At 37.3% G+C, this 20,375-nt stretch overlaps 1 protein-coding gene across 1 annotated transcript in view; it reads left to right on the top strand.

The window, feature by feature from the left end:
* The window catches only part of TET1 (tet methylcytosine dioxygenase 1), a 177,393-nt gene that overhangs the window by 85,130 nt on the left and 71,888 nt on the right, over positions 1-20,375 (top strand). Inside the window, exons 4-5 of the mRNA XM_031956868.1 lie at positions 4,761-4,851; positions 7,978-8,071. Coding sequence (XP_031812728.1) covers positions 4,761-4,851; positions 7,978-8,071 — 185 coding nt within the window. The remainder of the gene's footprint in view (positions 1-4,760; positions 4,852-7,977; positions 8,072-20,375) is intronic.

Genomic DNA, 20,375 nt, shown 5'->3' with positions numbered 1-20,375 from the left:
CTGCAATGATAGACATATACATATACACACACATACATTTACATACGTCTTTAGGGGGATTCAAAACCATTAGGACTATTACTTGATTTCAAGTAAGCCTCTGCCAGTCAGAATTAGATCTGCTATTTTTTGCCTGTCTCAAAGCCAACTTCCTTAAAACTAAATAAGCTTCAAAAGGCCATAGAAGCATATAATATAGTTAATATTTTTGTTGTTGTTGTTGTTGGAAAGATACGGGAATGACACTATATACTTGAAGGTGAAAGAGACCTGAGTTCAAATTCTGACTTTGTTTGATGGATACTCTCAGTGGGACCCCGGCAAATTATGTAAGTTCCCTGAGCCTTGGTTACTTGGCCCTTGTGAGAGAAGTGTTCTGTAAACTTTGATATACTCTAGAAATGTATGGGCATTGTTATATTTATTCAAGTTGTTGAAAAGAGAGACTAGCTTTACATTTTGAATGGTCTTTGATATGTTATTGGTGGATCAGCCAAATATAAATAGAGATTGTTATCTTCAAGTGGGACTTATTTCCTTCTATTTTTTCTAGGATTTCAGGGAATATAGAATGTAACTTGGGTTAAACATTTTCATGTAGCTTTGAATAAAATATTAGCCACATTATAATCCCTGTGTTGTAACAAATTGAAATGTTTAATCAATTTTGAATCTCCAAATGTATCAAGGAAACTAAATTTTGTTGAGGCAAAACTCAATTTTATATTTTTTCCTTCAGTTTCAAAGAACAAAAATAGTTAAGTTTTTCTCATAACCAAGTGATTGTTTTATTATCTTTTGTGTCTGAAAAAACTATTAGGATCAAAGGGTAGGTGAGTGGGAACTTTTGAGAGACCAACACAAACCTAGATGGTCTGCAGTCTTGGGAATGCTGTGAGATATCCTGCTTCCAGGAGTCTGGGAGGGAAGGTGAGGGGAGAGACTGACTCTTTCTGACAAATCTTTTTTAAAGTATGTGGAAATATAGCATGTTGTGAGGAATATGAATGACTAAATTTGATTACTGCCTCTAATCCGGTCTCCTGTAAGTGTTATTTAAAGTCAAACACTGTTGGATAGAGAACTGACTTTTGTTCATCTAGGTCAACTCCCTAAATCTACATTTGTAGAAATTGAGGCTCATAGAGGGAACGTAACATGTCCAAGATTATACTGTTAAGTGGTAGATTTGAACTGAGACCTTATACTCTGGCTTTGTGTTACAGCAGGCTTTATGTCCTTAGAATGACTCACAAAAGTATAGAACAGAATTGCTTTTCCCTTTGTTTGCCAAGAAGGGAAAATACCTAAGAGACTCATCCATCATAGTAGTAGCACAGAATTTGGTAAACACAAAGATGCATGTCCAATGGTGTTCAGTTACTACAAGTACCAGAAGGACCTCATTATCACAAGAAATCTCATCTATATATAACATGGTCCCATGGCATAGTCCCCAAGAGCCTTATCTGTCATAATATAGTTTACACTGGTAGAAAATGAGAACTCTCTTTCCTACCCCTACCACTCCCCGTCCCCTAAAGCTAAAAAGTATTATTATGAGGAAGCGTATGCAAAATGCTTTAAACTAGCTTAATTGCTAGATTGTGCACAGTCATTCTCAGAAGTTGTGGGAAGGGGATGTGCTTTCATTTTGTAGGAGCAGCATCACAGAGCTGTGGGAAGAATGCTGTCTGTAGAATTAGAATAATAGGGTTGCTTTCCTGACTTTGTGTCCCTACTCCGCTCTTCCCTCCTTTTACTCCATTTCCTTTTACCTCATTTTCTTCATTTTGAAAATGGATATTAAATACTGCACCTGGTTAAATAAAAAATGTATGTGGGAAGTAGCCGAAAAGCCTTCATTCTAAGTCATTCTTCTTTGTATTGATAAAGATCCTCCCTTAAACCCCTCCTCTGATGCCTTATTTTGGCCCAGAGATAGGTCTGGATTCTTCCATTGGCTGTGCCAGCTAAGCACTTGCCCTCACCAGTTCTGCCAAGCTGGGAAAGCTTGGAGCACAGATTTGGTGTTAGCTTTATATGTTTCTGTCATCTGAGGACTTTTCCTCACTGAGATCAGAGAGTCTCATCATCAGATTAACTACCTAGTCATGACATTTTTGGCCACACAGCGCTTGATGAAACAGTTCTCTGAACTTGGAAAGTGCTTTGATATATGTCTTTGGAGGGAATTTATACCTAAAGAAAGCTGAGGGAGCTAGCACAGTTCTTCTGGAGTAATAGAAGGTTACTAGAGGTTAGACTAGAAGTCTTGCTACGTTCTCAAAGGAGAAACAGCAACAGGTGGAGAAGGGTTATGAGGCTTGAGGGAGAAGTTGGGATGTGGTTTGGACTGCCATGTTACTGAGAGCATGTGACTCTTTCAGTGGTATCCCAACTGGGGTGGCAGACAGGAAATGATGATGGCCGTGGATTTCATCTGAGTCAGAATTAGAGCTGCAAAGACCATAGCGTCTTAGAGATAGAAGGGACTTGTAAACACAGAACCAGTATTTAAGAGCTAGTTAGAGTTTATAGATCATTTAGCTCAAACACCTTGTGTCATATACAATATTAGTAGTCAACATTTGTTAACCACTTTAAAGCTTGCCAAATGTTTTATGAATGTTACCTCATTTAATCCTCACAGCAATCCTGGGAAGTAGATGCTATTATTATCCTCATTTTACAGATGAGGAAACTAAGGCAAATTTGACTTTAGGTCTAAAGCACTGTCCACCCTGTTATTTATATGTGACTAAACTATCTCCTAATTTGTTGAAACGACTTGTTGAAAGTAACAAATTTCTGCTTCAGATTTTGTGGGATCCACTTTCTTTCTTTGAAATGCTTCACAACTTTAAAGTGAGATAAGTAAATGAATCATTCAGAATTTTTGTAATGATAAAAGAGAATCAGAAAGTGTGGAAATATGTGCCCAGAAGTACAAATCATTGTCAATTCTTAATGATCCTCAGAAAATCGAAGAACTTTAAAATTCTAGCCTTCTATCATTCACTGTTTCAGGGCCACTCGGGTTGCTTGTTTTGCCAGCTAGTGTGTGCTAAGGGAGTGAAATCTCATTTGAATTTATTAGTCTGAGCTAAACATAATTACAAAGATGAATCTAATGCAGATATTTTAATTTTGCCTCAGGCATCTAGAACTCAACTCTTACCTATTTAGAATACTCCTGAAAGACAAGAGGGAGGTAAGAAAGCTTGGAGCAGTCAAATTATATGTCTCAAAACTCTTGTACTACAAGTGATGTCTGGTACTTCATCACTAAGCCTCTGAAGCTTCCTTAGGGTCCTGTTGACTCACCTTTACCAACAAGTCTCACAAGCTTGCTTATCCTGTCTCCAAACTTGTAACAGATTATAAACTAGAAATGAGAGGGATGCCTTTATAGACAGCCACCAATAACATCATCAATAAGAAATAACAGCCAGCATTGTGATAAGAGAGGAAACAGGAAGAAAAAAGCATCTCTCTAAAAAGCCTGCAACTCCAAAATGAAGCAGTCTGGGACTACTCAGTGTGGAGATAATTAGCTTGAAAGACCTCAATAACTCTTGAAGGCTTTGTTGTACTTCCGTAATTGATTATAAGTTTTCAAGCTGAAGGGACCTAAGAGACCATCTGCTTCAGCCTCCTGATTTTAGTAATGAATAAACCATATCTGAGAGTTGAAATGTTTTGTGTATAATCACACGACAAATACCAAAGCTGGGACCATGAAGATGACCCCAAACAATCAAAAACCCATTTAGTTGTGCTAAGCATTCTCTGTTGAAGACAGCAGATGCATGTAATACATCTCCAATGTTGACCAAAATAAAAATAGTTTTGCTTCTTGTGGGCTAAGTCAGCAGTCGTCCATCTCATGAACAAATGGTTCCCTAAAGGTTCTGGATAGCCAAGGGTTTCATAGATAATGCTTTCCAAGAGCCTAAGAGAAAGAATTTTGAATTACTCATCATTTCCTTTGCTTGCATCACTTGCTTCCTCCCGTTTCTGTAGGTAATTCAGAATTGACTGCAATAAAGGTGGCCCTGAAGCAGACTTGAAAAGTTGCTATATTTGTAAGTTTAAGGAATCAAACTGCTGATAAAAACTGAATGAATTAAAAAAGCATACATGTTGCATTCTCCTTTTGCCTCCTAGAAGAAATGGGGCTCAATGAGGAATAGGATGGGAAGAGGGTAGACCAGGGATGTTCCGTGCCCTCCATCTCATCTCGTTGCCTCTTCCATTGATCTTGATACTTTAAGGTTCCATGATCTCCTTAGCCTGGACACTCCCTCCACCAGTGTAGAAGAGTCAGGATTTTCCCCCTGTGTAGATCTTAGTCAATCTGATGATGAGTTTCTTTGTGCTCAGTAGAAGTGTGTCTTTGAACCACTAACACATAAGGTGGTTACTATATTCAAAGACCTTCCAAAGCTTACACTCTATTGGCATTGCCTTCAAGAATCCAGGGTCACTTTCATACCACAACGAAAAACAAGAGCAGGAGCTTTGTAGAAACTTAGGATCAGCGATAGCCAATCTGATGGACTCCTGCAAGATCTCAGAAGTCATTAGCTTTATCGAGAAACATGTTTCAACATTTATAAAGAACTTTGTGGTGATATTTGATTACATTCTTTTACGTATGTCCCCCAGAATCTCCCCAAATTTAAGCTTCCTCAGTTGCATCTGTTAAAAAACAATTCTGTTAATCTTTGAGTTTAATATTATTATTCCTTCCACAGAACAAATTATAGAAAAAGATGAAGGGCCATACTATACACATCTTGGAACAGGACCAAGTGTGGCTGCTGTCAGGGAAATCATGGAGGCCAGGTGAGGAAAAAAATCATTCCTTGTACATAAAAACAAAAACAAAAAAGGCTTAATTGTGAGTTCACTGACATTTGTGTCACACATTACATTCTAACGTGACCTTGTGGGTTCTTGAAAGCATTGCCCACTGAGCAACAAGGTCTGGATGGACCTCTAAGGTGGGAAGGGCTTCAGATACAAGCCAGATGATAGGCCGTATGACATGGGTAGAAGACCACCCTAGCTATGTTTGCCGAGCCTCAACCACCAGAAGGGTCGATAATGAAGTTTATTTAGCTGATATGGAACTAACAAAACACTATTACAACATGGAGGGGTCAGTATCTTCAGTGGTAGAGGAGGTGTCCACAGCAGGGAAATCATAGATCTTTGGATTTGGGTCCGATTCAGTGCAGATAAATGCTTTCTGAGAGTGACTTTCAGCCAGGTTAGGTGAATGAAGTAGACAGGAGGATTGTCAATTCATTGCTAATTAGGGCACAAGAAAGGGGAACTTGTCAAGTGGTGTTCCCCTGGTGTTCCCACAGACTTGCTCATTCTCCCAAGATAATTGTAAGTCTCGTTCATTCTCTATAAACATAGACAGTTAATTCTCTTTGTTATGTGGAATGGCTCTCTGTATGGAGGAAAAGTTGGGAGTATTGGGAGAAATTTAGCCAAAGTAAACAACATCAATAAAATTGAATTTGAAAAAAAAAAAATACAGACTACTCAAAAGTGAAATCTACTGACCTTCTCAGACTTTATTTCAATCTCCCATTACTTGCTTTGAATCCAGTACGTCAGTTATATTCCTTTAACTTTCAGTGGAGCTGTGGTGTCATTAACAATGTGATAAAGACTAAACATAGGATGGAAGAATAAAACTGAGACTCATGAAGAATAGAATATTTGCTTTGCCAACCTAAAGTTCTACTGACTCCAGGGTAGAAGGTTCTGGGAAAAGAGGAAGATTGTTCTATCAATTTCATTCATACAAATTTGCAAACGAAAATAGGTGCATCTTTGCAAATCACTCAGAATATCAGTGTTGGGAGGAAGCTCAGAAGCATCTAGAAAATTCACACCTGAACCAGAAAACCTTCTCTCAATCCATTCTAGAGAAGGTGATCTAGCTTCTGTTTGAGGGCAATTCCTCTGCTTCCCGAGTCAGTTTACTGCACTTTTATATGGCTCTAATTGTTCAAAAGTCTTCCCTAAACTCATATCCAAATTTTTTCCTTTACTCCTTGTACTGGCCTGTCAGGTCAAACCCAAGAAATTTCTTCATTCTTTCTGTCAGAACTTGAGATATATGAAGACAGCTAACGTGGTTCCCCTAAATCTTTTCTTTTCTATTTTAACACCCTTCAAAATAATCCATGTGTGACATGAACTTGAGGCCCTCCATCATTTTGATCTTTCTCCTCTTGACAGTCTTTAACCTGTCAGGATCCTTCTTAAAATATTGTGCCCAGGACAGAGGATGTTTCTTGTTGATGTGGCCTGACTGAGCTGGGCAGGGTATGATATTACAGTCACTTTTCTCACCCAGGACACTCTGCCTCTCTTAAAGTAAGCCAAGATGACATTAATTTGCTTGACTGCTATATCAAATAGTTCGCTCAATCCCCAGATCTTTTACAGATGACTTATTCTCAGGTCAAGCCTACCTGGGAAGTTGAGATTTAATCAAATTGTATAATTTTGTTACACTCCAATCTCTATTCAGTTTCATCTTGGTGTTTTGGGGTCAGTGTTGGGCAGTCTGATGGAGTCTGTTTGCCTACAGAAAATAATCGATATGACAAAGGAAATGAATTCCAATGGAAACGGTTTTCTAAATTTTTGTTTAAAAAGTTCACAGACCTCAGGATAAAGGCCTGTGTCCTAGCCTATCAAGCTATTTTTGAGTTCTGATTCTATCCCCCACTAGGTGCTTTGCATTTCCTGGCCTTATATCATTAGCAGATTTGATAAGTACCTGTACCTTTGTACTAATTATTGATAAAAATGGCAACTAGCATAGTGCCAAGTCCCTAACCTATTACTAATGGATGCTTCCTTCCAGTTGTGGTCTAAGGGTTTAAGATTTCTATGTTGCCCACAAAGCCTGTTCTCAATCTTTCTGATTGTATTATCTATTTTATATCTTATATATGCCACAAGAATAGCATCATCTTCAGATATTTTGCTAAAACTATGTAAAAGATATCTAGATCATGACTTAACTTTGAGGTTTATAGGTCCCCAAAAGATCTGGGGATAATTTCAGGGCATCTGTGAACTTAGATGGGGGGAGTTGTTTTCATTTTTCTTAAGCTCTAATGGTCTAAGCTCTCCAAGAAGACCATTTCATGTCTAGGAAACCTGTCAAATAAGGAGACAAGATTTATCTGGTGAATTCATGAATTCATAATTTCTTGATAAGGTAATATACATTAGCTTTGCGATCACCTCTTCACTCTCTGCTTGTTTATTTGGGTATTTCTTTAATAATATATTCTAGAATTCTATTCATTTTTCCAGTTTTACTCTATCCTCAGAATGTACCTTTTGTTATTTAACCTAAACTAAGACTTAGCCAATGGGACCAAGATCTCTGAAATATAAAAGGGGCTCTGACAGCGTCAATACAGAAATAACTGAGCTTAGCACCTCACTAAGTACTTAAAATATCACAGCACCACTTGGCAGTTTCTTTCCCTCTTTCCATTCCTTTCCCCATTGCAGCACCCCAAGGTAAGTTTTTCTCTAGCCTAGTCTGTCCTGCTTCTTCAGGCAGCTTCAAAAGCCTTCATGGACTGAATCTCTCTATTTTCTTTCCTCCCTCCCTCTTTGTTTCCTTTCCGACTCTTTTTTCTCTCTCTGTCTTTCCTTCTCTTCTTCCTTTTCTCTCTCCCTCTCCCTTCTTCCTCTCTCTCTCTGCATCTTCCTCCGTCTCTTTCTTTTTCCCCCTCACCTCTTCAAACTAAACTGAGGGCTTTGGTCCTCTTTGCTTTAAACATATTTTGTGCTGCTTGCCATTAGTCACAAGTCATTAGTTATAATTCGGATTAAACATATTTAAGAGAGGAGCTTTGAATTTCTGAGAGTACTGCTTCAGGTTTCTTCTTCCACTTTTTTTTTTTTTTTTTTTATATTCAGATATGGTGAAAAAGGAAGAGCGATTAGAATAGAAGTCGTCGTATATACAGGCAAAGAAGGAAAAAGCTCTCAGGGTTGTCCAATTGCCAAGTGGGTAAGTAGTTGGTATTTCTTCACTTTGGAGGGAGGGAAGGATGGGAGGATTGATTGTGCTGCTTTTAAGTTTCCTGCAAATGATACTTGAACATAGAGCAAAGTATTTCTAGCTGTTAGCATGCTGGTCAATGGGATGAAATGGAAGGGGCCCTGGGAGGCCAGAGAGGGGATTCATGTCTAGCTGTGCAAGTGGGGGCAAATGATGTTGCTTCCTTGAGCCTCCATTTCCTTATTGGGAGTGCTTATACTTTATGTCCTTTACATCTGATGCTTGCTGATGGTTTTAGATAGATACTACTTATCATTTTAAGGAAAACTCCATTTATTCCTATGTTCTCTAGTGTTTTGAATAAGAATGCCTCCATTTCTTTAGCTGTAAAGGGACATATAGCTGGACTGTTGTGAGGAAGGTTACTTGCTGGTCACAAGCTGGTCACAATTCAGGAACCCTTGCCTTTCTACTTGGGGTGGTGGTACTTTGGATCAGAGTCTGTCTGTATCTTTACGAAGAGACAGCAGCCAAACCAGAGGTGTGTTTAAGTCTCCTCTGACCATCAAAACTGAACTGAGTGTCTATTGTTGGCAGAGGCCTGGCTAGCTGAGGAGTTCATTGCTGGAGGTGGAGGGCTGGCTTGAAATGCCTGTAGTGTATTCTCCCTGTGTTAATGTTGGCTTGAGGGTGCCAGAATCCACTGGTGAATGGTAATCAGCTTCTGAAATGGATATTTTGCAGTATGGTTTCTTGGATGTGATTGGGATCCCTGGAAATCTAAGAATTAGGGTATAACACTTTGACCAGACAAATTGATTCTTAGTGAGGAAAATTGTGATCTAGTAGGTGTCAGGAGATTCAGCTGTGCTGTGAAACTTACTATGTAGATTTCTACAAATCATTTAGAGGTAACCCGTGGTTCAGTGGATAGATTACTGAGCCTGGAGTTGTCTAGTCTAGCCTTGGAGGCTTTGAACTATGTGATCCTGGGCAAGTCACAACTTTTGATTGTCTGACAAAATGGATTCACTGAATCCATTGGAGAAGGAAATGGCAAACCACTCTAGTATATGCCAAAAAAATCCAAACCCTGAACCCAACAACAACCCCAAATTGGATCAGAAGAGTCTGTCATAATTGAAACAACTGGACTGCCATCACAACCCATCTTTTAATTAATTGAATTTAGTTTTCTCTAAAATTCTGGGAGACTAGTTAGAGAGCTAGTGGAAGACCTTAGAAAGGGAATGACATAATTAAAACTTCTGCTGATAAGCTTAATTTTTGTAACAGGATTTTGGACTCAATGAAATAGAGATGGCAAGGTTAATGGTGAAATTTTAACACAGTAGATTCTTTTTGCAAAGTATATAGGAGAAAATTTTAAAAAATACTCTTTGATCCAATAATTCCACTATTCAGGATATGACCTGGAAATGTATTGAAACAAACAAGAAAAAGCTTTTAAGAGATTATCATATAAATACCATGTGTTACTGCAGAAAATTGGAATCAACACAAACGTCCAGTGAGGAGAATGGTTAAATAAATTGTGGTATGTTCATATAATAGAATACAGGGCAGCTTATTGTTGTAGTGGATAGAGTATCCTTTCCAAAGTCAGGAGGACCAGAGTTTAAATCTGGCCTGAGTCGCTTAACACTTCCTGGCTGTGTGACCCTGGGCAAGTCACTTAACCCCAATTGCCTTGGGGGAGGAGGGGGCGGATATATATTCTATTACATACATTCATAAATAGAATACAATAATGCAATCAGCATACACAAAGCACGAGGTAAATATTTTAAAAGCATGAAAAACATTTTGTAAGATAACGCAGAGTTAAAATAAAAAACACAAAAGAGGAGAGTGAACACTAATCATGAGTGTAAAATAGGAAAAAATGAAAAAGGATAGACAAAGGATCCAGAGGCTTAGATGGATTAACTAAAAAGTTGCTATTTTATATATTGAAACTCATTCATTCATTAAATGTATTTAGTTAACTTAGTAACAGTTAGTAGGAGTAACAGCTGTAACTAAGTTACTTAATTACACAAAGTGTAACTTGTAATGCAGCTAGCAACTGGACCTGGCATTTCATTGGATAAAAGGACCCCATGCAAATCATTACCTTCTGTGGACTAAGCAGAGTCCAGCTTCTTAAACTGTGGGTTGTGTGTGACTCCAATGGGGTTATAAGTAACTGAATGGCAGAGTTCATGAAATTAAGATTTATTATCAGGAAACGTTTGATTTGTATACCTATTTTATATACTTCTCTAGTTAGGTTTACATAAAAATTTTTCAGGCAAAAGAGTCATGTGCAGAAAAAAGTCAAAGTAATCGTGCTCTGGGGTAATAAGGGGTTAAGTAAGTTGCTCAGGATCACATAGCTAGCATTCATTGATGTGGGTTTTGAACCCCTAGGTCTTCCTGGCTTCTGGGGTGGAACCCTAGACATTATGTCATGCTGTCTCTGCAAATGTTTTTGTTGATGTTTGTGTATAAAGAGAAAGAATTGGAGATATGGATATTAATGAAGAGATGGTAATTATAGTGGCTTATTATTAAGTCAATAGAATTTATTAAACACTTATCATGTCTTGGGTATTATACTAAGTGCTGAGGATACAAAGGCAGACATAAGGTACCTCTCTATGAAGGGAGATAGAATAGAGCATAGATGATGTATACAAAGTAGATAGCAAGCCTGACTAATTTTTTTTTATTATTATTGCTTTTTATTTACAAGCTATATGCATGGGTAATTTCTCAGCATTGACAATTGCAAAACCTTTTGTTCCAACTTTTCCCCTCCTTCCCCCCACCCCTTCCCCCAGATGGCAGGTTGATCAATACATGTTAACAATGTTAAAGTATAAGTTAAATACAATATATGTATACATGTCCATACAGTTATTTTGCTGCACAAGAAGAATCGTACTTTGAAATAATGTACAATTAACCTGTGAAGGAAATCAAAAATACAGGTGGACAAAAATAGAGGGATTGGGAATTCTATGTAGTAGTTCCTAGTCATCTCCCAGAGTTCTTTCGCTGGGTGTAACTGGTTCAATTCATTACTGCTCCATTGGAACTGATTCGGTTCGTCTCATTGATGAAGATGGCCAGGTCCATCAGAATTGATCATCATATAGTATTGTTGTTGAAGTATATAATGATCTCCTGGTCCTGCTCATTTCACTCAACATTAGTTCATGCAAGTCTCTCTAAGCCTGACTCATTTTTATAGGGTCTCTGTATATCAAAGGGTATTGCATGTCATTTACTCCAGACTTCTGCAGTGCAGGAATTCTTCCTCCCACATTTCTGACAGATGGTCATCTAGCTTCTGCAGCTGAAACACTGCTAGCAGTGGGGCATTTATTTCCCTTCCATTGGTGAACAGTCCTACTCTTTCATGTATCATTATTTTGAGCTTGAAATCTGTGTCACTAGAACTCTCAGTCATTGGATGCAATTGTGCTTTTCTAAAGCTGTGCAGAATAAATCTATTCTCTCCAATGAGCCAGTTTTTAAATATTTTGAAAATACTCATAAAATCCATTCTCCTAAATCTTCTTTTTTCTGGAGCTTTGGTCTAAGATCCTGGAGAGCAGAACGAGGAGTATATAGGAGAAAATTTTAAAAAATACTCTTTGATCCAATAATTCCACTATTCAGGATATGACCTGGAAATGTATTGAAACAAACAAGAAAAAGCTTTTAAGAGATTATCATATAAATACCATGTGTTACTGCAGAAAATTGGAATCAACACAAACGTCCAGTGAGGAGAATGGTTAAATAAATTGTGGTATGTTCATATAATAGAACCCCCAAGGTTCTATTTGGCCCCAAGGATTCCATCCAGACCAACTGTTAAATTTGAATAAAAAGGGTATCCATACTTCAACTTGGTACTAGGAGTGATTTGTTGGTGGCCATGGTATAATGTTATGAAGTTGTCTACAAGCATTTCCTACTTCATTGACAAATATTAAGGATCTTTCAGTGTATGGAGAAATGAATGATAATCTGACTCACTTCCAATGTGTTCCATTCCTTTTGCTTGATAATATTTTACTACCATATCCCTTAATCCATCTTTCTGCAGCTACCTTTTGGTTGTCCTTGAAATTATGGGATTTAAGGTATACAATTTCACAGGTAATCTCTTGGCATAAATTTAGAACAGGTCTGTCTGTGGTCATAAAATTAATGACTGATCTAAAAGCAATCTGATGCTCTTGCGATCAGCGTGCAATCAGGTTTGCATGCCAAGATCTGAAAGGCAATTTTCTTATAAATATTGTGAATTGTGGACGTATTCAGGCCTGCTTAGAAAAATTATGTTTAGATATCTTTTTTTTCTTTTTTTCTTAAAAGAGTATTATTTTGCTTTTCTCCAGCTACATGTAAAATTAATGTTTAATATTACTTTTAAAAAAATTTAAGTTCTAAATGTTTTCCCTCCCTCCCACCCTGATGTCCTCAATCCCTGAGGTGGTAAGCAATTTGATATAAGCTATATATGTACAGTCATGTAAAGCATTTTCACATTAGTTATGTTGTGAAAAAAAAAACAGAACAAAAAAAAAAGAGAAAGAAACTATTAAAAAAAAAAAAAGAAAGTAAAATAGTATGCTTTGATCTGCATTCAGATTCCATCGGCTTTCTCTGGATATGGAACTTTCATAAGTTCTTTGGAATTGTCTTGGATCATTGTGTTGCTGAGAACAAGAAGACATTCACAGTTGATCATGTATAATATTGCTGTTACTGTGTACTATGTCCTTCTGGTTCTGCTCATCTCATTTTGTATCAGTTCATTTAAGTCTTTCCAGGTTTTTCTGAAATCATCTTACTTGTCATTTTTTATAGCACAATATTATTCCATGATAATCATATACCACAATTTGTATTCATCTAAGTTGTTTTTTTTTTTTTCTCTTTTGGGTATGCACAGTTCTAAATTGCTTTGCAGAATTGTTAGATCAGTTCACAACTCCACCAACAGTAGTTGTTCTAGTGTCCTATTTTTTCCTCATCTCTTCTAACATTTATTATTTTCCTTTTCTATCAATATAAGCCAATCTGATGGGTGGGAGTTCTTTATTTGCATTTTTCTAATTATTAGTAATTTATAGGATTTTTTTTATATATATCTGTAGATAATTTTGTGTTCTTCTGAAAATTGTCTGTTCCTATCCTTTTTATGTCCATGGATCGTTTTCCTCTCTCCTCCACACTAGTTTGTAAGCTCCTTGAAAATTGGGTACATGTTGTTTCTGTATTTTGATATTCTCTAGGGTCATGCATCCACTGGATACTTAATAAATATTTATTTGTTGCATTGAATTGAAGCAATCTAACTATGAGAAATATTTGAAAGACCATTAATCAGCTCAAGTTGATCATTTTTGTTTATGCCACATTATATTGTTCATTTGTGATCATGCTGATCAGCTTTTGTCATCCATCAGTTGCTTGATTCTTTCCCAGTTCTTTGGGGAAATGCAGTTAAAAGAAAAGGTTAAAGCTAATGTAATAAAAATTACAATTCAACCTAAATTAATTTGCCTATTGAAGTGAGTAGAACCAGGAGATCATTGTTCATGGCAACAGCAAGATTATATGATGATCTCTTCTGATGGACATGGTTCTCATCAACAATGAGGTGATTCAGGCCAGTCAGTACCAATAGACTTGTGATGGAGAGAGCCATCTGCACCTAGAGGGAGGATGGTGGGGACGAATGTAGATCACAACATAATATTTTCATCTTTTTTTGTTGGGGTTGGATTTTTTTTTCTTTCTCATTTTTTCCCTTTTTGATCAGATTTTTCTTGTGCAGCATGATAATTGGAAATATGTATAGAAGAGTTGCACATGTTTAACATAGATTATTTGCCATCTAAGAGAGAAAAAACTTCTAATATAAGGTTTTACAAGGTTGAATTTTGAAAACTATATACATATATTTTGAAAATAAAAGGCTAAAATAAATTAATTTACTTATTCAGTACCATATTAATCAAACTGCCAAGAAAGTACAGTTAGAAAAAATAATAATAAAATTAATCTGGGAGAACAAAAAGTGAAGAATTTCAAGGGAATTAATGAAAAAGCAAAGGAATATGGCCTAATATACCAGACTTAACTATTTTATAAAGTGGTGGTCATCAAAATTATTTGGCACTGCCTAAGAAATAGAGAAGTTGATCAGTGGAATAGGGTCACAAGACACAATAGTCAGTGACTATAATAATCTAGTGTTTGATAAACCCAAAGACTGCAGCTTCTGGGATAAGAGGTCATTATTGGTCAAAAATTGATGGGAAAATTGGAAAATAGTGTGGCAGAAATTAGACATTAATGAACATGTAATACCCAAGATAAGGTCAAAATAGGTTCATGTTTTAGATATAAAGGTGATTCTATAAGAACAAAGGATAGTCTACTTCTCAGATCTGTCAAGAAGGAAGGAAATTATGACCAAAAAATAACTAAGGAACATTAAAAATACAAAATGGATCATTTTGATTATATTAAATTTAAAAGGTTTTGTCAAAACAAAACAAAACAAAAACCGATGCAGCCAAGATTAGAAGGGAAACAGAAAGCTGGGATAAAATTTTTGCATCCAGTGTTTCTGATAAAGGCCTCATTTCTAAAACATATAGAGAATTGACTCAAATATATAAGAAAATAAGTCATTCTCCAATTGATAAGTGGTCAAAGAATACGAACAGGAATTTTTAGATGATGAAATTAAAGACATTTCTAGCCATATGAAAAATGCTCTATCTCATCATTTGAAAAATGCAAATTAAGACAGCTCTGAGGTACTATTTCACACTTCTCAGATTGGCTAAGATGACAGGGAAAGAATGATAAACATTGGAGGGGATGTGGGAAAACTGGGGCACTCATGCATCATTGGTGGAGTTGTGAAATGATTCAACCATTCTGGAGAACATTTTGGAACTATGCCCAAAGGACTATCAAACTGTGTATAACCTTTGATCCAGCAGTGTCTCTACTGGGTCTATATCCCAAAGAGATCATAAAGGAGGGGAAACGGTGCAAAAATGTTTGTGGCAGCCCCTTAGGTAATGTCAAGGAATTGGAAATTGAGTAGATTCCCATCAGCTGGGGAATGGCTGAGTAAGTAAATAATGGCTGACTAAATATAATGGAATATTGTTGTTTTATAAGAAATGATAAGCAACCTGATTTCAGAAAAGCCTGGAAAGAAATGAGTTGAATTAAGAGAACACTGTACACAGCAACAAGATTATGTGATGATCAACTGTGATGGATTTAGCTCTGTTCTTTATTGAGGTGATTTAAGGCAGTTCCAGTAGATTTGTGATGGAACGAGCCATCCTCATCCACAGAGAGAACTATGGAGACTGAATGTGGATCAAAGCATAATACTTTTACTTTGTTGTTGTTTGCTTGGGTTTTTTTTTTTTTTTTTCACTCTGATTTCTTATTTTTCTTGTGTAGCAAGGTGAATGTGGAAATATGTTTAGAAGAATTATACATAACCTATATATAATATACATAACCTACACTGGATTGCTTGCTATATATGGGAGGCTGTGCCGAGTAGAGAGGGAGAACAATTTTGAAACCCAGGATTTTGTAAAGGTGAATGTTGAAAACTATTTTTGCATGTATTTAAAAAAAATTTTTTTAAAGAGAGAAAGCTAAATATAATGACTCCATACACATTTCCTTGTATAGATTGAGTGATTTTTCATTTATACTTTTGGAGTTGGTGAAGGGGTTGGGCATACTGTCTAGAAGAGACTAAGAATATGAGAATGGCCCCTGCATTTAGGAAGCCCTCATCTCTAAAAATACAGTGTAAGAGTTCATTAAGCAAAAAAGGATCTGCCCTCAAGAAGCTTCCAATTGGAGGGAGAAAGAAGACAATGCTCCTGTCAATAGATGAGTTCATACATGAGTATTTGAAGAGGGACAGAGAACTATATCTAAGGGAAATCAGAAAAGGCCTGACTAGGAAGTACCCCAAGCTGAATCCAATAAGAACTTAGGAAGTCTAGAACAGAGTGTGGGAAAGAGATGGTGAAAGCAGTGAAATGGCATAAGGAATAGAGGACCATGTCCTAGATTTTCCTTGTTGTGTGACCCTGGCAAGCCACTTCACCCCTGGTGGCCTCAGTTTCTTCAACTGTAAAATGGGGCAACAATACCCATCTCCCAGGGTTGTGAGGATCAAATGAGGTAATTGTAAAGCACTTAGCTCAGTACCTGGCACATAAAAGGCATTATATAAATGCTTATGTCCTTTCCATTTCCCTTGTAACGTCAAGCAATCAGGAAATGAGTGGCAAATTCCATTTGGGGGAGAGCAAATAGACCAGTTTGGCAGAAATGGTTCATTCTAGTCTCTTCTTGGGCTTAAAAAGTTCTTCTTGAGGCGCTGTGTCCCTGGGATGCTTGAGTATATCGGTCATTCATATCTCCGAGTCAGTCACTTTATTCTGTTCTATGGCAAACTGGGTACTAAACAAACTGGAATCTTGCAATCTGGGTGGTTGGTAGCAGGAGGGGAGCAGATGACCAGAGAATCTCAAATCTCCTGTAGGTATCTGAAGAGTCCTCTGCCAGGGGGGTCCTTGAGAGCCCCACTCATAGGCTGAGCCACTTTTAATTACAGTAGAAACTTCCAAGAAACATTTACCCTTGCATAAACAATGCTCGAATGTTAGGTTTAGGGACAAATCATGCGTTTGTCAATGGCGCCTTCCAGACCAGATGCAAAGCTAAGGCTCAGACTAATTGCTCCCATTAAAGATTCCCAAAGGTACTTTTCGTATACAAGAGCCTCGAGGAGTCTGAGAGCAGTTCTATTCTGTAAGCCAAATGCTCCTGCCCAGCAGCTTGATTCTGAAAATTGTAATTTGGCTTTTCTGCTGCACTTCTTCTTCCCAAATATATTACAAACATTTTCGCTAGTTATTCTCTTCTGAATATCAAGCAGTTTTGATGTCTTCTTTAAATGGAAAGGAAACTAAACTAGATTCAGAAACTTATTTGACTTTTTGGAAGTCCCACAGGGAGAGCTATTGGCAGAGTCAGGTTGCAGATTTCCAATTCCTGAATCCTAACCTGTTCCTCAGCTCACTGAACTAAACTATGGTTTAAAAAAAAATTATTTGCATTACAATTTAAGTGTGAGGTTCTGTTTTGTGTGTTTGCGGATATATTTGTGTCATTGCTGTGTTCCATTCCTGGATTGTATCCTAGATTATACTCAAGGCTTAGTGTGCTATGATAATAATATAATATTAATAACATTTATTCATAATATAGTATGTTGTAGGCACTCTACATATGTGCACTTTACTGTATTGCAGTGTATTTTTGGAAAGGCAGCATGGAATACTGGACAAATGCTTACATCTTGGCTTTAATACCTACTGGCTGTGTGGACATGTCCCTAACCTCTCTGATCCTCTGGCTGCTCCACAAAACTGAAAAAAAAGGGTAGCTAAGTGGCACAGTGAAGGGAGCATTGGGCTTGGAGTCAGAAAAATTTGAGTTCAAATCTAATCTTAGATAGAAATCTTCCATGTGGGAGCAGCTAGGTGGTTTTAGTGGATAGAGCACCAGCCCTGAAGTCAGGAGGATCTGATTTCAAATCTGGTCTCAGACATTTAACACTGCTAACTGTGTGATCCTGGGCAAGTCACTTAACCCCAGTTACCTCGGCAAAAAAAAAGAAAAAAAGAAATGAAATCTTGTGTGTGTGTGTGTGTGTGTGTGTGTGGATATGAGTGTGTATGTATAAGTACACACGTATATATAAAATCTATGAGTATGCATACATATGTGTTCTACAAACTTTAAAGTGTGATACCACGGTATTATTATAGTTATTATTATTATATTTATAAGCATGGATGGGATAATATACTATTTCTATCCTGAAATTGTGACTGCTGGAGTTTTCTTGGAACTATGAATTCTCTAAGGCACAGAGGAGAGATTGTAGCTGAGCTTTCTTGTGCAGAACATGGCACAGGGCCAAGGAGAACTCACAGGATGAACAAAAAGAGTTGGATGGCCAGGTATATAGCTCTTAAAACTGATAGTGTCAGCTCTCACCAAAATGGTTAATCCTTGTACCCAAGCCATGGAAGAGATTGTAGAAGCCCAGCCTGGCAGAAAGGAGGGACCCATGTGGCGGAAAAATCCTGATTTAATTTGGAAATGAGCAGGAGTCTAGAATCCCAGACTGATGACTTTAATTTCAATTTTGAAAACTAGGGTGGACTCCCTTGGTTGCCTGAGAAATTGATATGATGAAAAGATTATGTTAGATGTCCTAGAGTTTGAGTGATGTTGAGTGTAAATGATTTATGATGATGGAGACTGCTATCAAAGGCTGTTGCAAGAATTGATAATGATTCTATTTCAAAGCCTTGGATTTTAGAGCTTCAAGGCCCTATTTAAAGATCCTTTTGTCCATAGGTCACCAAATCTGGCCATAGACATAGTATATTTTTTCTTAGCCTCATTATGGGGGGGATGCCCAGCAGTAACATAGAGAAGAAAGTTCACAGGATTAGAGCTGGGAGTTCTGGGTGTGATTCTTAGTGCTATCGCCTCTATGACCTTGACAAATGCACTTAAACTTCCTGGGGTAAGGGATTATGTCATTATTTGTATTTTTATCATCAGCACCAAGCACAGCACCTGTTGCTTAATAAATGCTTGCTAACTTACTGAGAGAGCCTGAGTGTTATAAGACTGAAATTTGGAAGTGACCTAAGAGATAATCTAATCTGTTTTCTTCACTTTGGAGCTAAGGAAACTGAAGCCCAAATAGCTCATGGAGTTTGTCCATAGTTTTACAAGAGCTCTGTCATAGAGATTGGAATTAAATTAAATTAAACACATACTACTGGGATTATATCCCAAAGAGATTATAAAGAAGGGAAAGGGACCTGTATGTGCACGAATGTTTGTGGCAGCCCTTTTTGTAGTGGCTAGAAATTGGAAACTGAATGGATGTCCATCAGTTGGAGAATGGCTGAATAAATTGTGGTATATGAAAATTACTCTTCTAGACAGTATGCCCACCAACAGGATGATTTCAGAAAGGCCTGGAGAGACTTACACGAACTGATGCTGAGTGAAATGAGCAGGACCAGGAGATCATTATATACTTCAACAACAATACTAGATGATGACCAGTTCTGATGGATCAGGCCATCCTCAGCAACAAGATCAACCAAATCATTTCTAATGGAGCAGTAATGAACTGAACCAGCTATACCCAGAAAAAGAACTCTGGGAGATGACTAAAAACCATTACATTGAATTCCCAATCCCTATATTTATGCACACCTGCATTTTTGATTTCCTTCACAAGCTAATTGTACAATAATTCAGAGTCTAATTCTTTTTGTACAGCAAAATAATGTTTTGGTCATGTATACTTATTATGTATCTAAGTTATATTTTAATATATTTAACATCTACTGGTCATCCTGCCATTTAGGGGAGGGGGTGGGGGGGTAAGAGGTGAAAAATTGGAACAAGAGGTTTGGCAATTGTTAATGCTGTAAAGTTACCCATGTATATATCCTGTAAATAAAAGGCTATTAAATTAAAAAAATAAATAAATAAATTAAATTAAATTAAACACAGCACTGCTAGGAAGTAAATCTGCTCCTCTCCATTCCCCATTCTCTTTCTGAAAGGGGGAAAAAATACATACCTTCATGGTTATCAATCTCAGTGGAACCAATTTTTGGATTTCCTAATCTTAGTATTTGTGAAATTTTGAAAGTTACATACCCAACTTTGTTTTTCTTCCTACCCAAAGCAGGTAGTTTGTGAAGTGGTTAGAGAGCCCGACCTGAAGTCAGGAACTTTAGGGTTAGGGTTAGGGTTACTGGTTGTGTGAAATTCACAAGTCACTTACCCTGTCTCTGCCTCAGTTTCCTCATCAGTAAGGTGGGGATAATAACAGTATTTACCTTCTAGGTGGTTGTCAGTCTCAAATGAAATAATATTTGTAAGAATTAGCACATTGCCTGACACAGTTTCCTTCATTTTTCTCCTCCAATATTTCTTTCCTCCCTTCCTTCCTCCTATCCATCATTGTCCAAGAGATCAATAGTTCTTTGATTAAGGACCCTGTATACGTCTGTTTTGGCAACTTGATCAGTTTTAAAGCTTGTATTCTCTGCTAATGGAGAACTTCTTGCTAACTTCTTGCCAATTACTTTCCCCAGAGGTGTGGAGTGTTTCTCTGGCT

The sequence above is a fragment of the Sarcophilus harrisii genome, chromosome 2, assembly GCF_902635505.1.
Source record: "Sarcophilus harrisii chromosome 2, mSarHar1.11, whole genome shotgun sequence".
NCBI classification, from domain to species: domain Eukaryota; kingdom Metazoa; phylum Chordata; class Mammalia; order Dasyuromorphia; family Dasyuridae; genus Sarcophilus; species Sarcophilus harrisii.
The sequence above is the reverse complement of the archived record's forward strand: the minus strand, read 5'-3'. Positions and strand labels throughout refer to the sequence as shown.